At 40.3% G+C, this 13,872-nt stretch overlaps 1 protein-coding gene across 2 annotated transcripts; it reads right to left on the bottom strand.

Moving 5' to 3' along the window:
* Nucleotides 1-267: 267 nt before the first annotated feature.
* On the bottom strand, nucleotides 268-9,949 carry LOC307047415 (uncharacterized protein). Of its 2 annotated transcripts, XM_079694389.1 has the most exons (8): nucleotides 9,676-9,949; nucleotides 9,184-9,244; nucleotides 7,559-7,625; nucleotides 7,244-7,317; nucleotides 2,873-3,902; nucleotides 1,865-2,017; nucleotides 1,580-1,669; nucleotides 268-914 (listed from the first exon to the last, which is right to left on the bottom strand). In XM_079694389.1, exons 5-8 carry the CDS (start codon nucleotides 3,884-3,886, stop codon nucleotides 606-608), a joined length of 1,566 nt encoding a protein of 521 aa, XP_079550515.1. In that variant the 5' UTR covers nucleotides 3,887-3,902; nucleotides 7,244-7,317; nucleotides 7,559-7,625; nucleotides 9,184-9,244; nucleotides 9,676-9,949; the 3' UTR covers nucleotides 268-605. The 2 variants fall into 2 exon arrangements, with proteins under 2 accessions (XP_079550515.1, XP_079550516.1); XM_079694390.1 differs by lacking the exons at nucleotides 7,244-7,317; nucleotides 7,559-7,625; nucleotides 9,184-9,244; nucleotides 9,676-9,949 and adding exons at nucleotides 4,598-4,749; nucleotides 4,868-6,313.
* Between the last annotated feature and the right edge of the window lie 3,923 nt (nucleotides 9,950-13,872).

Here is a 13,872-nt window from a genome sequence, read left to right as displayed (position 1 = left end):
AGTAAATTAAACACTTTCATCATTTTACTCCAACCCATTTTGATCACTTTATTCAAACACAATTCAATCCCTTTTATTCCAACACTATTTGATCACATAACTCTAGCAATATTTGTTATTTTAATATTCCCATGTCTATTACATGTTTTCAGAATTGTAATCTTTTTTGTTATACATTATATTTATAAATATAATTTAATGTAAATATGAAACAGATTTTAAAAGTAAACATAACCCACTTTTTTTGCATTGAAAACGATTAGAAAGTTTTGTTTCAAGACCTTTATTCAAGAACCTGGAGATTAAATAATCACTCAAGTCTTTCCAAAACTAATCTCCAATTTGAGAAGTACAAATATTAAAAAGGACCTTACATATCGTTAAGCAATTTCATTACAACAACAACAACGTAAACAAAAAAACAATATATATTTATATATAAATAAAGCATCCCCTGCTTTTTATAAGGCATCAATAACTGCGATGGTGGGAGAACCAGCCACACCACTCAGTCCAGGAATGTATACTCTGCATCTCAACTACAAGAACAGTGTAGGAACAGCGAGCCGTGAACATGGACAGTGAACATGGACAGTGAGCTCTCTTCACTCGTGCATTTTCCTCTTCAAGTTTTGGGCCTTTCTTGAAAGGTCAGATGCATCCACCTCCATTATAAGCTTCTGAATAACTTCTAAGGTGTTGCGGAGCTTCAACGGGTAATTCATGTTTAGGGCATACATGAGTCCAAACAACATTACAGCTGCAAGAGCCACATTCTCCAGATCCTGAAGCACCACCACACCCTCGAGGATAACTCCGACATCAGAGTAGTCACTGCTGGGAGTCTCTCTGGCAACATAGATCCCCACTGTTGTTTTTTCTACCTCACGTAGTGTGTTGGCCTCAGTCATGTCCTGGTGGAAGACAAATGATTTCTTTAAGGATAAGATTTTTTTTACTCGGACCTCATTAAGACACAATTTGCTTATTTGACTCTACTGTGGCACTACACTAATTAGCACAATGCTTGCGAAGAAGAATACCTGGTTTGTTTTCACCTGTGGGTTTCACCAGCCTGGCTAACAGATTGTAGGTTGTACATTAAATTGAGTGAATGGTAATTATTATTGGTAATATATATATCAGCGACTTTAAAAAGAGGAGAAGGTTGGAGAGAATAAACAGGTGAAATGAAATGACACCAAATTGCTGGAGACTAATGAGCAAAGCATTAGGTACTACTCCTGATTCATAATTCACCCTATGTAATGTAATATAAGCCCCACAGGTGGAAGATACTGCAGCCTGAGGAGGATAGAGCTGTCCTTAAGACTATTGCATTAGTATTTGAATGTGTCTCTGGAATCAGAAGAACACAAATCATGATAGAGCATGTTAATTCTAACAAAACCTATTATAATATCAATTTCAGGAAGACAGCTAAGTAACATGTCTGGTAATATGGTCTGGTATATCTGGTCAAATGAGGTTCTTTTAACTGAGGCTATTTTTCTTCTTAAAAACATGTTCAAACTAACTTCTTTTTTGTATGTGGATTACTACTTTAGCACACACTCACCATGTACTCCTTCACCAGATCCTCAGGATCCTCATTGAGGTAGATGCAGAGTCCTTTAATGAGGCACTCCCTGTCAACATCGATGTCTTCCTTAAGGATTAAAACAAAGAATATAGGGACATTTTAATCAAATTGAACCTATGGAGTGGTCACATTTTGGGATAATTTACCATTGTAATTGATTTTAGACTGACCTAATGCCAAAAAGGAAATATTATATATATACACACACACACACACACACACACATATCTACACATATACACACAGTTAAAAAGTTCTTACCGTCATCATGGCAGCCATGTCTTTTAACTTCTTGCCCTGCTGCCCCGATTTTTTCGAGAACACCCTCAGCAGACTTGCGGATTGTAGGTCAAGCTGTGACAGGAACCTTGACTGTAGAGCCATAGTTGTAATCCGCTTGAACTCTGCGTTAACCTGAAAAAAAAATGAAACCATTTTTTAACAACACGGCCCACTCACATACACACATTTGTTTCATTAAACTTACAGCTGCCAATCACATAACTGTATGCACTATGCATGTTTGCTCAGCATTTGATTTCGGCTATGGAATATTGGGTGTGAATGCTGAAAGCATTTTGCTCTACCGAGATGTAATCCAGCTCGACGCGATCTGATATATTTTAGACAAACTTATTTTTTTAGGCGGCTTTGATGTAGTGCTAACTTATACAATCATATTCGCCACAGTAGATACGAGATTTGGACCTGAAAATTGCCAATAATATGTTTGTGAATGTGTGACGAATCTGATGACAGAGGCAGACCACAACTGTTGTGTTCGGTAAACACAACATGTGGAAACCAGTTAGTCTGAAAACCAGTAGGGACATGACACCAGCAGTATGTGCTGTGTGTTTCTGTTCTCAAGGAGGTTTAATAAGAACTTGTGCTAAACAAAACTTGCAGTCATTTTAATTTATGACGTTATCACGGTATTTTTCCTTTTAACTCTAGGCCCAAATTCCTCGCTAAATAAATGTTCCTCCTCCTCAATCCTATTTTTTTCGGCCCCAGGGATGACGGACATCCTTAAACTCAAGCCCTACTCATCTGCTTCAATCATGTTCCCACTTTTTCAAATATTCCTACTACTTCACCTTCTTCTTACACATTTAAGCCAGCAATGCAGTGAAGCATCAGCTTTTCAACATCCAGCATTCATTTGCACCTACTTCTGAACAACATCGTAATGGGGCCAAGCTTTACTCTAACAGTTGCATATACCATCTACAGCACAAAAAGTTACACCATTATCTGTGTACTCACCTCCATTACACCAAAGAGAGCTGGCCATCTCTCTTGTACATCACTGGTCATGGGAACATCACTAATGACTTCTTGTCTTCTCAATGCAAATGTTTTCTCCATTTTAGCCTTAACTGTCTCTCTGTTATTACGCTTCTTGTAATCTGAAAGGAGTTCAACCCTCATCTTCTCTAAGGACTGGGCGCATTCTCCAAGTGGAAAGTCAGGGCAGTAGGCCACTTCACCCCTCTTTGGTTTCTTAACTTTAAAAGCAGGAGAACGTTTCCCTTCTGGTTTATGTTTCAAAGTATTTACACATACTTCAGGACATCCCACTTTCCGGAGATGTGTGCGGTAGTTGGACAACTTGTATTTGAGACTAGTCTTCCATCCCCCATAGCCAGAGGCTGAGCCTTTTTCTTGTAAACATGGATGCTTCATGACGAGCGCCTCTGCAACTTGGTCAAACTCCCTGTCCGTGGCGTAGACTTTGTGCTTAACTACCTCCTGAATCAACCCCTCTAGTATATCAGACTTGAGCTTTGAATCAGGGATCAACAGTGTCCCTTCTTCTCTGAGAACTCTGTGGGCCTTTTCAAGCTTAATCTCTGCATCATACGAAAAACGGGGAACATGGAACACACCTGGCCATGAAGACCGTGAAGAAGTGGACTCTGGAGATGTGAGAATCCCGGTGCTGTCGCCTAGAGAAGATGTGGTGTCATCAGGATGACTGGTTGGTGGAAAGGAGCAACTGTCCACACATTGATCTGCATCAGCATTGAGAGGTCTGCATGATGTGTATATGACCTTGACTGTAGCTTTGTCTTGTATTTCTCCCATGGAAGTTAAGTTCATAAATTCATCGCCAAAAAGCGTGTCCATGAACTGCAGCCGAAAGGGTTCCTTTACATTACACTGAGTCTTTATCTCATTCTCCAGTTCATTCACAGTTGAAGGCAGGCCAGCAGAAATCACCACCCTCTGACAGCTGTCAGCCCCTAGGATTACTCTGAGAACAGCTGATGTCATCATGGTCTTTCTTCACCGTCTGTTAGGAAAGAGAGTATATAAACAATAAAAGGTTTAGAATTAGTTTTATTTCAAGTACATGGGCCTTGGTAGAAGAGTGAATGCTTGTCATTTTTTAAAAGGGTTCATTGTGAAGAACAATAACAATGTTATTGGACCAATGTATAGGGTTGGGTACTGTTCACATTTGAACCCATAGATATAAACAATAGATGGCTCACCCATGCTGCTGGCCAATGGAGACCGACGTTGCAACATGGCCGCCATCTTGCTGCAGTCAGCTCGCTCATTCATAACATTATGGTTTACTATTTAAATAACCATAGTTTGCTCAATTTTCAAACGGGTTGGTTTGTTATAAACATCAAAGATGTAGTTATGATACTGCATACTTATAATTATGCATTTTTTTTCAACATGTCTTGTTGTCTCCTGTATCATAGCCATGCTAATAACGTTTATAATAAACCAAACCGTTTGTAAATCAGTCAAGATTTCAGCGAGTTAAGAGTATTTTTGTGCAGATCACTCACCTTACAACAGTAGCTGGTGACTGCAGCAAGATGGCGGCCGGTGAGCTACGCTGGAAAATCTCCCATGAGCCATCTAATGTTTATATATATATGTGTTTGAACCGATACCAGTACCCAACGGTACCTATTCTCGGTACTTTAGTCTGTACCTGCCCAAGCAGTGTTTAATTTGTTGCTTTACCTCAGACACAGATTGATCTCTTCAAGGTCACCATCCGCACACATCCAACCAGATAGGCGGCCAAGGGATACTCATCGACCAGTTCACAGACTTCCACAAGAGCAAGTTCTCGTGACGGAGATGGAGTCACCTCAAAGGCTCTGTAGTGCTCACTATACCATCCACACAGCAGTTTCAAAACAAAAAACACTCTCTGATGCAAAATGCATATTTGATGGATTTCCCCAAATTCGGGCAAGCCAACTCCAGACCCATGGACAACTACCATACCTGTCCTGTAGTTTATTCCCTTGCTCCAAGCATTTTTTGCAAGGTGTATTTCAGATATGTCAGGATCTTTCTGTTTAAAAGCTTGAACTAGCTCCTCCTTCAAAACATCTAAGGGGACAGAAGATACATCTGAGACATCCAGCATTTGTTTATCAATACTTGGAGACGACAAGTGGTAGCCAATCATAAACTGATGTTTCACAGCCAGAGATAGGGGCACGTTTTTAAAGCAACTGGTGTGTTTGATTATGTTTTTAAAGAAACTGTGCTTTGCCTCAAACCTCATAGTCCAAAGTCCCACAAGAGGCCCAAAAAACCTTATTAGTTGTGGGTAATGTTCTATGTAGTGGTGTTTGGGACGCAGTCTATTGTTAGGAAAAACCTCTTGATACCTTTGTCTATGGTCTGAAATTTTGCTCTCAAGGTATGCAATAGACTCGTCGTTGTGAACTGGGGCAACCACAAGCTCAACAATCTGTTTTAGGTCCAACAAGACCTGCCATGCTGGATCATGCTCAGGAATCTTAGGCCCAATTATAAATGGGAGCAATCTTAACAAGCACCAGTTTTCATGGGCATTACCACCTATGGTTTTCCTGTGTGAGAGATTTTGTGGCAAAATATGAGGCTTATTTGTTTTGTCTGTCCACTTGTATGGGAAATGTAGAATGGAACTGTTAATATCTTCCAAGGTTATGTACTTCTTTGAGATTAGAAATGTTAGACAATGTGCTATTTCAACAGGCACAATGCCTTCAAAGAGATCGTGGGCAATGTCAGGAGGATAGCCACTGATGACATTAAAATGAGAAAGCGCTTTAGTCAAAGGACAAGCTCTTTTAACTCCAAAACAGCTGCTGCCACTATCTAGGGCTGTTCTGACATGAGTGTCATGTATTTCTTTTGTTCTGAGGCTGAAAGTTCCTGCTCTAACCTCATTTGATGCAATGTCTGAAGCTGTTGCAGTACAAAAACGACAAAAATAGGTGCCTGAAAAATTCTCAACAAAACCCGCTAATCCATGAGCTCCTAAATTGTCTGCAGCAATAGTTTGAACTGTACCTTTGAGCGATGTTCCCAGTTGTGGGACAAAAATTCCATCAACTTCCAAAGACCTGAGATCACGTAGAAGTGGCTCTAAAACCTTGTCATAGCCATAGGTCTTAACATTGTCTGTTTTGCACAAAATAGCTAAGTAAATGGAGGACAAAGAGGAATGAGACCCTGGGGGTAGGTTACTCAGCACCCAGTACACAGCACAAAGTTTGTGGGTTTTACGGGAGGTGCCAAGAGGGTTACAGACCTCGAAGTCATCAACATACAAACCAATAGATACCCTTAACTCTTGACCTGACAATAAACTGTTTTGCTTACAATGCAGACCATCCCTGAAACACTTGTACACAATTTATTTTGCTGTCTCTGTTTCCCTTTGCGTTTCGTGACTACAAACTAACTTGTCCACAATATCTTTCCCATTCAACAGCACCTGTAGAGATTCAAGAATGGGGACATACTGGAAGGTTTTCTTCTCTTTAGCATCCAAGATACATTCAACTGGTTCAACAATATTAAAGTTTGCCTTGTAATACTGCTTACGTTGATATGTAGAACTCAAAGGACCACCCTTCTCTATGGCTTTATTTATAGGATTCCCAGTGCACAGAGAAGTGGTTATTTCCTCTATGATAGCTCTGTCAACCTGGAGTTTGTGCTTCTGAAAAATATCAACTAGAACGCCATCAGTGTGGGAACTCGAGAGAGAGCTAGTTAAGTTGTGAAGCTCTAGCAAAAAATCATTGATTGCTGTGCTTGGTACATGCGTTAAATGTTCCAACTTTAACAAAGCTGCTGCAAAAGTTTGTTCAATTACATTTGGAAGGTCATTCGGGGCATAAACACTGCAATCTGGTTGTGCATCAGAGTATGCCTCACCTATTTCATCATCTGAAGTATTTTGCGCAGATTCCAGAGAAACAAAGGTGGTTGATGTCACAATTTCTGGTTTAAAATCTGTAATTGAATAATAAGTATGTTTTCTGCTCCAGTGGGATTTAAATGTTCCGTAGATATTTGTTTGAAAGTTGCAAGCTAAAAACATGCAAGTTACAACCTCATTTTTGTTAAGGTGTGCATTAATGTGAGCCCAGTAATACCTTTCCGAGACAAGATCCTTACAAGGACATAACTGGCACCTAAATATACAGCTCTTGGATTGATGACTGGTTTTAGTCACATGAAATCTATTCAAATGAATTAAAAAAGCATTCCACGTTTTAAAAGTGCAGGGGCAGCTTACATATACACAAGGAAAACGATTATTATTCCCATAATATCTATGTTTCACTCGATAATGTTTTAATATTTGGGACCTACTTGGTAAAACTGAGGGGCAGGCCTTACAACGCCACATTCACAGCAACATTCTGGCAAACTTGCAGCACCATTCACTGCAAAAGACAAATGGAAACAAAGAAGGATTAATGTCTAATGAGAAAATTCTGACAAAAATGTAAGACAAGCTTTCAAAATGAAATAACAAACATCAATCAATAATAAAATGGGGAAGGTCTAAGTAACAGTAGTGACACAACTGTTTATAAAAAGCATTTCAAAAAGTGTGACACATCACACAATGGCCAATCACACCGAGTGGGACAGGGTTAAACCAAAATACAATTGTATTCTCACCATATCAATTTGAGCCCACAGTAAAAGCGCCGACTCCAGACACGCACAGAGTTCGCGTTTCAATCTGCTGCAACAAAGAGCAACACAAAAAACACTTATACAATGCAAAACAGTATTTCTATAGACAAAAATTGTAAATACTCTACACATACGGGAAGTAGGGGTTCTGGAGGTGCTGCAGCACCCCCTGTTGGTGAATGGTGTACATTTTTTGCTGGTTACTATTATGTTCATGTTACTGTTGAAATCTCTCCCCACTTTTGGCCTCACCCCCTAAGTAAAATGACTTCCCGCGGCTATGACTCTACAGGTCAACAGATTATGTTATTTTGAGGGATGATGCCAATCTTTTTTAAAGCAGATCAACAAATAGCCAATATACATGTCTGCATCTGAAAATGTAAATGACACCATTGCTCCCTTCAATGTACATGTATATATACGGCTGGGTACCTACCGAAATAATCTGGTACCAAGTAGTATCGACTTCTCAAGTCAAAGGATACCTATCCTTATCATAATAATCACTGCTACATGGGGCACTGGGAAAGTCAGATGATGTCAGTCTGCATAATAATTAACCATGTGCTGCATAATAATTAGCCATGTGCTTCTGGTAACTAGAGCATATAGCCTGTCTGTATCCCCTAGAATGACGCACAAACATATATGCCCTAAAGCTGATGCACCGGACTGCTAACCATGCTAAGCCGTTAGCCCCTAAGTAGCCGTTAGCCCCGTTAGTACCTGTTAACTGTGTTCGTTATTCTCCCGACCAGGAGAGAAGCTTTAAAATAGGAGACTAAATGGAGTCTCTGTGAAAGTTCAATTGGGTACTTTAATTTAAAAAGGCGCGGGTTGGTCACAAACATGATATTGTTCAGTCAGACAAACAGCTGTGATCTGGCTCTCCTCGATAGGGAAGAGAAGAGAATGGATCTCTCCTCCGGTGCTGTTTATATATCCTCTGCTGGCTCCTCCCCGCCAGCCGGCTCAACTCGTCTCCAATGTCCGTTATTGCATTTAAACAGAGGATAGGTTCTTTTCACATTCAATATATGCTTAACACGCCGTTTCTCCTCATATTCTCTTTCATCACTTTTCATTTAACACATTCTAAACGCTGTAATCAATACTCTAAACAATACTTCTCGGCTCGTTTGGTTTCCGGTCATTCCGGATGTTGTCACATGCTACTCTCGTCTGTAAACAATAATGTATTCAAATAAACTGTACCTTCATTTAATATTCAGCATGGTAGTATCTCGACATCTATAGTTGTAGTGTTAAATCAGTAGGCTTCGGTTTTCACCACTCCATATCATTTCGCTACTAAATTCACCTCTTTAGGAAATCGTATATTAGCCACATGCTAAATGCTAACCGGAGATGAAGGATTTTCAGAATAAAAGCTTAACTGCTTGTGCACAAGAATCTCTGGTTTTTCAGTATAAAAGAGCATTCCAACTGACGGCATGTTTAAACTACATTTCCCCATTAAAACATTGATTTTAATTTCTAACATACCCCAATCAGGTTTTAAGGGTAGCCTACTGGTATCATAATTCTGATAAACGATACCCACACTTCTAATCCTGTTATTTACAGATAAAATACATACTCACCACAGAACTTGAGCCACAGCAGAGGCACTACGGTCGTCTGACGGCAATCTACAGCAGCAATCTGCAGCAGCGACAACAGCATTGACATTAAAAAAGTATTGCCGTTTTTCCCTTGCTAAAATTTAGCATAACTTTGGAGCGTGGCTTGGTTAAAAAGTGAGCGCCCCAGCCTCTTAATTAAAAGACAGTAATGTAAACTCGTACTGCTCGTTGACCAAAGCTTTCGTTTGAAAGCTAACGTTAATCCTAATGCGACGTTAGCTAACAATGGCTAAATTAACAGATAGCATTAAGTAACTACGAACCAACACCTTGCGGCGGGCCCCACCCGCCATTTTCACAGAGGAAACGTAGCACATGGTAATTCAACAGCACGAGAGCAAATAACTTCATGACAGTTCATTAACTTATGTTGGTGACTTTCAATGCATTATATTACATATAGTTACGCATTAACTAATATTCCAATGTATTCCAACCATCCATACTTACCGATCCAAGCTGGGTAATGGCGGGACAGAGCTGCCTTCCTTGCTGCTGTCTTCTTCCACAAAGAAATGCATTGCGCGATTTCGCGGGGTATATTGCGGTGGAATTGATACATTTATTTGATTGACTCATTTTATCCCAACATGACCTAAACAAGTTCATGTACTCTCTCCACATAAAATGTAGATTCTACTCAATACTATTACATTTTGCTTCGGAACATGAGGCAATTGTATAACATTCACACAATAGGCTTGGATAAATCCAACAGATGGCCAGTCCCCCTTTTTTCAGTGTGTTTTAAAGCTCTTATTTAAACATGACTTTGTAAAAGCTTTTTTACTGATTCTAAATGATATCACATTTCTCCTAATGTTGTTATTGTTCTTTGTTTTTTTTTACAAGAAAACCTAAATTCCAGCCTACATTTTGTAAGTTGCCATGTTAAAATACGGCTAACATTTTTGTTAAAAACTGTTTAAAATTAACTTATATTTCAAAAGAAAGTGAAGAAGTCATACTTTTAACTTCATGTCAAATATGTACATGTATTGTGTTGCATATATATACTGAAACACACAAAATCAGGGGAAAGTATTGAAAAGATAATAATTCTTTAGTTTCTGATTGGTAATAGTAACATCAAAATAAATGGTTTTCTCCCAGTAATCACTAAGAGGTATAGTAAACAACTCTGGACCTCCTTGTTGGGATGGCAGGAGTCAGGACAGACTAGAGGAAACGACACTCACATCACTCACTAGTCCCTGGATGACAAGGATGACAATACTAGCTGTGACAGTGTAAACAACAATGATGACAATAATTGAAGACAGTGTTGCTGAGGTTGAAATGAAGGTTAACTAGCATGTAGGAAATGAAAAGAAGAAGAGAAGCGCGGAGGTCGGAGAGGTACTCCTAAATCCTTTCATGCATTGTGAGTTTGGTAGAAGGTGTATGGTGGTAGAGGTTCTGAGGCCTGTACTATGAAGCCGGTTCAACATAACCTGGATATTTTTGAGTTAGCCGGTTGGCTTAATTCAAAACATACGCGCTCTCGCTAAGCGGTCCTACGATGCTGGTTATCAAGAGGATCGCTCAAGCCAGCCCTGTCCTATCTAGTTAGGTGCGCTTTCACATGAGAGGGGTGGTATTTGGAGCATTCGACCAATCACAAACATGGAGAAGCATACTGACAGCGCAGCGTCATACTTCCTGAATGAAAAGTGAACTTTAATATTAGACAAATATGAAGACGTTAAACTTTAAACATCCATGACTTAAACACTTTATCCAGGATAAAAGCCACATAGCTGCACCTGCAAGGTGAATACAGCTGGTAACAGAAAAAGTGTTTGAATGCGTACATTAACAGGTTTATGATATCACTGCCCTGTCTAAGACACAATCTGACTTTAATTACATTTGTCTCGAGTGTTTCGTCAACTTAATGTGTTGCTTAAAATAATACTTCTGCATACAGTATGTGACACTGTGAGTGTTGGACGCCGGATACGACTCAGCTGACTCAGATAAGGAGATTTATGATACATTATGATGTGATATGAATCAGGGTTTCCGCTAGGATTTTTTTCTCGCCGGTCAAATGTCCGGACAGAATTTATTTTACCGGACAAATTGGAAACTTACCAGTCATGTTTCAATAATAATAATAATTGTCTCGCAGAGTTTCCATTAGCAGGTAATTACCCGACTAGGACCGGATATGCTGATGTTTAAAACTCAGTTAATGGGGCTCATTTTTATATTGCTTGAGTTTATAATCGTAACAGATCGAAAAATTCAGATTCATTTTTCAATAAATGATTCCACAAACAACAAACAACACAATTATTACATTCAAACAAACTACTTGTATTAGATGAAGTACATTATTCAAAAGTTTACATTAACTTTGAATAATAACACGGGAGAAACGGATCCTCTCTTTTCCTCTCTCCCTCCCCTCTCTCTCCTGACAGCCCGTCAGTTTCTCAGGCAGCTCGCTAAAAACAGTGGGCGGGGCTTCAGGTGATCATGCAGAGCTGCGTGTTTCCTTCAGACTCAGCAGCTGATCTGATCTCTGATCTCTCTCTCGGGTCTGGTTATACTTCCCTCGCTTATGTCAATATCGATCAGTTCCAGCTCTCCTGATCGGCCTTTATAGAGAGCACCGATCAAACTATTAAGAGTGAATATCGGCCAATAATGACTGGCGGCCAATCGATCGGAGCATCCCTAATTATTACCGGACATTTTGACAGGCAGGTTTTGAATTTACCGGTTTTTAATAAATGTTACCAGCTAAAAACCGGTAATTACCAGCTAACGGAAACCCTGATATGAATGATATCACACATCGATGTCTGCACTCACAGTGCCGCGGACTGTACGTAATATTACTTTGATCCGGTTACTTATGTTGTGGCAGATATTTAATTAAGCTTTCTTAACGCTAATGTTATATTAGTCAGATTGCTTTGAAGATGGGAGGTGATGTTCTATTAATTTGCACGTTCACACTAGAGGTCGACCGGCCTGGCCGATTATCGGGGACGATATTCCGCATTTCACCGATTATCGGTATCGGCCTTTTTTTTAATCAAATTTCCAATAAAACTTTGGTTCTGATGCGGCCGTTTCTCTGGCTGCAGTCACCACTTTCTGTACACGAGCAATTTCCCGCCCACAGCGCTATCTGATAGGCTATTACTGAAGTGTCAATCAACACTGAAGATTTTCCGGGTGGGAGCCAGCCAGAGAGGCGGGACCTTCTCAGATTACAGGCAGGTGCGAAAGAACGCTGACACCGGGGGTGTTTCTCAATTGCGAGGATGCTTGCTTGGTAGCACATGTCTTACTAGTCACTTACTTCAGAAGCGAGGCAAGAATTCTTCCTGGTATTCGGAAAACGAAGAGGGGAACAGGCTAGCAAGTGTGCAGGTGTGCATCATATGAGAGGCCCCGCCTTACATTTTCCGCCACAGATTTGGGGAAATTGGTCCGTGCGCAAAGCATTGTGGGGATTTTAAGGACACGAAGTCTACCCATTCGGCGGCACTCGATGACGTAGCATCCTTTAAATATTGGCTTGGAAGCCAGTTTCCTCGAGATTGAGAAACGGCCACAGACTGAAGCAAGTAGCAGCGCTGGGCGGCAGAGCCATACATGTGTTTCGAAGGTAAATCAGTTGAAAGCCGAAGTTCAATACACATCCCAATCCCTATGCTGAAGTTGCAAAAACACCACAATCTTATGATCCAATTCTATCAGTTTCCCAGTCACACAGGGATGCGGGAAGTCAGTCAGAGTTGGGGGTGCGTGCAGCGTCTCGCAGCGGAGTAACTGTGGTGCGAGGGGGGGGGGGGGGGGGGGGGGCTGCGAGTGGAGCCTCGCAATTTTTCAGGTTGATATGTGAAGCTCATTAGCTAGCCAACATGTATCTAGCAAATGTTTAGCAAAATATTAGAAGTGAGGCTATACTAACGTTAGGTCTACTGTAATAGCCTCACGTTTAATATTTTGCAAAACATTAGCTAGCACTAGTGTTTTGCAGTTGCTAGCAGCTTATTGGGATTGTATGCTAGATAGACAGGCATTGTTTTGATATAATAAATTAAGCATTATTGTTAGTTAAGCATGTCAGCCTGCAGCCCCACTTTTAACTCTCTGTCTCTCTCTAACTCATTGCAGATGGCTGCACTAAAGAAAAGGGCACAGAGAGGAAACCAGTTGTAAGATGTTTAAAAGTGCATTAAACATAATATATGCTTAAATGCATTTCAAAGAAGTTGTGTTGGAGTTTGTGTTATTCTACATTTTGACACCAAGATTTTCAGATTTTACTGCAAATGTATATCGGTTCCAAATATCGGTTATCGGTCTCCTTGATTACTAATAATCGGTATCGGTATCGGCCTTGAAAAATCCATATCAGTCGATCCCTAGTTCACACAGTCAGTTGATTTTTGCTGGCCGTCTTTCCTGCAACGGCAGTTTTTCTGTATTTCCTCTATCCTGTAATATGACTTGATCGCTTTAAACTCTGCACGCTGAGCTCTGATTGGTCAGCGGGCAGTGCTTTCACTGAGTTGATCTCTTAGCCTGCAACATAACCTGCTCCGGACCAGGTTAGCCCCACAGCATAAGTTACCATGGAGATCTAGCCCGCTAAAAAGAGAACCAGCGTCGTAGGACCGG

This window comes from Notothenia rossii (genome assembly GCF_949606895.1).
Source record: "Notothenia rossii genome assembly, chromosome: 7".
Classification (NCBI taxonomy): domain Eukaryota; kingdom Metazoa; phylum Chordata; class Actinopteri; order Perciformes; family Nototheniidae; genus Notothenia; species Notothenia rossii.
Note: the sequence above shows the minus strand (reverse complement) of the source record. Positions and strands in the feature narration are given on the sequence as shown.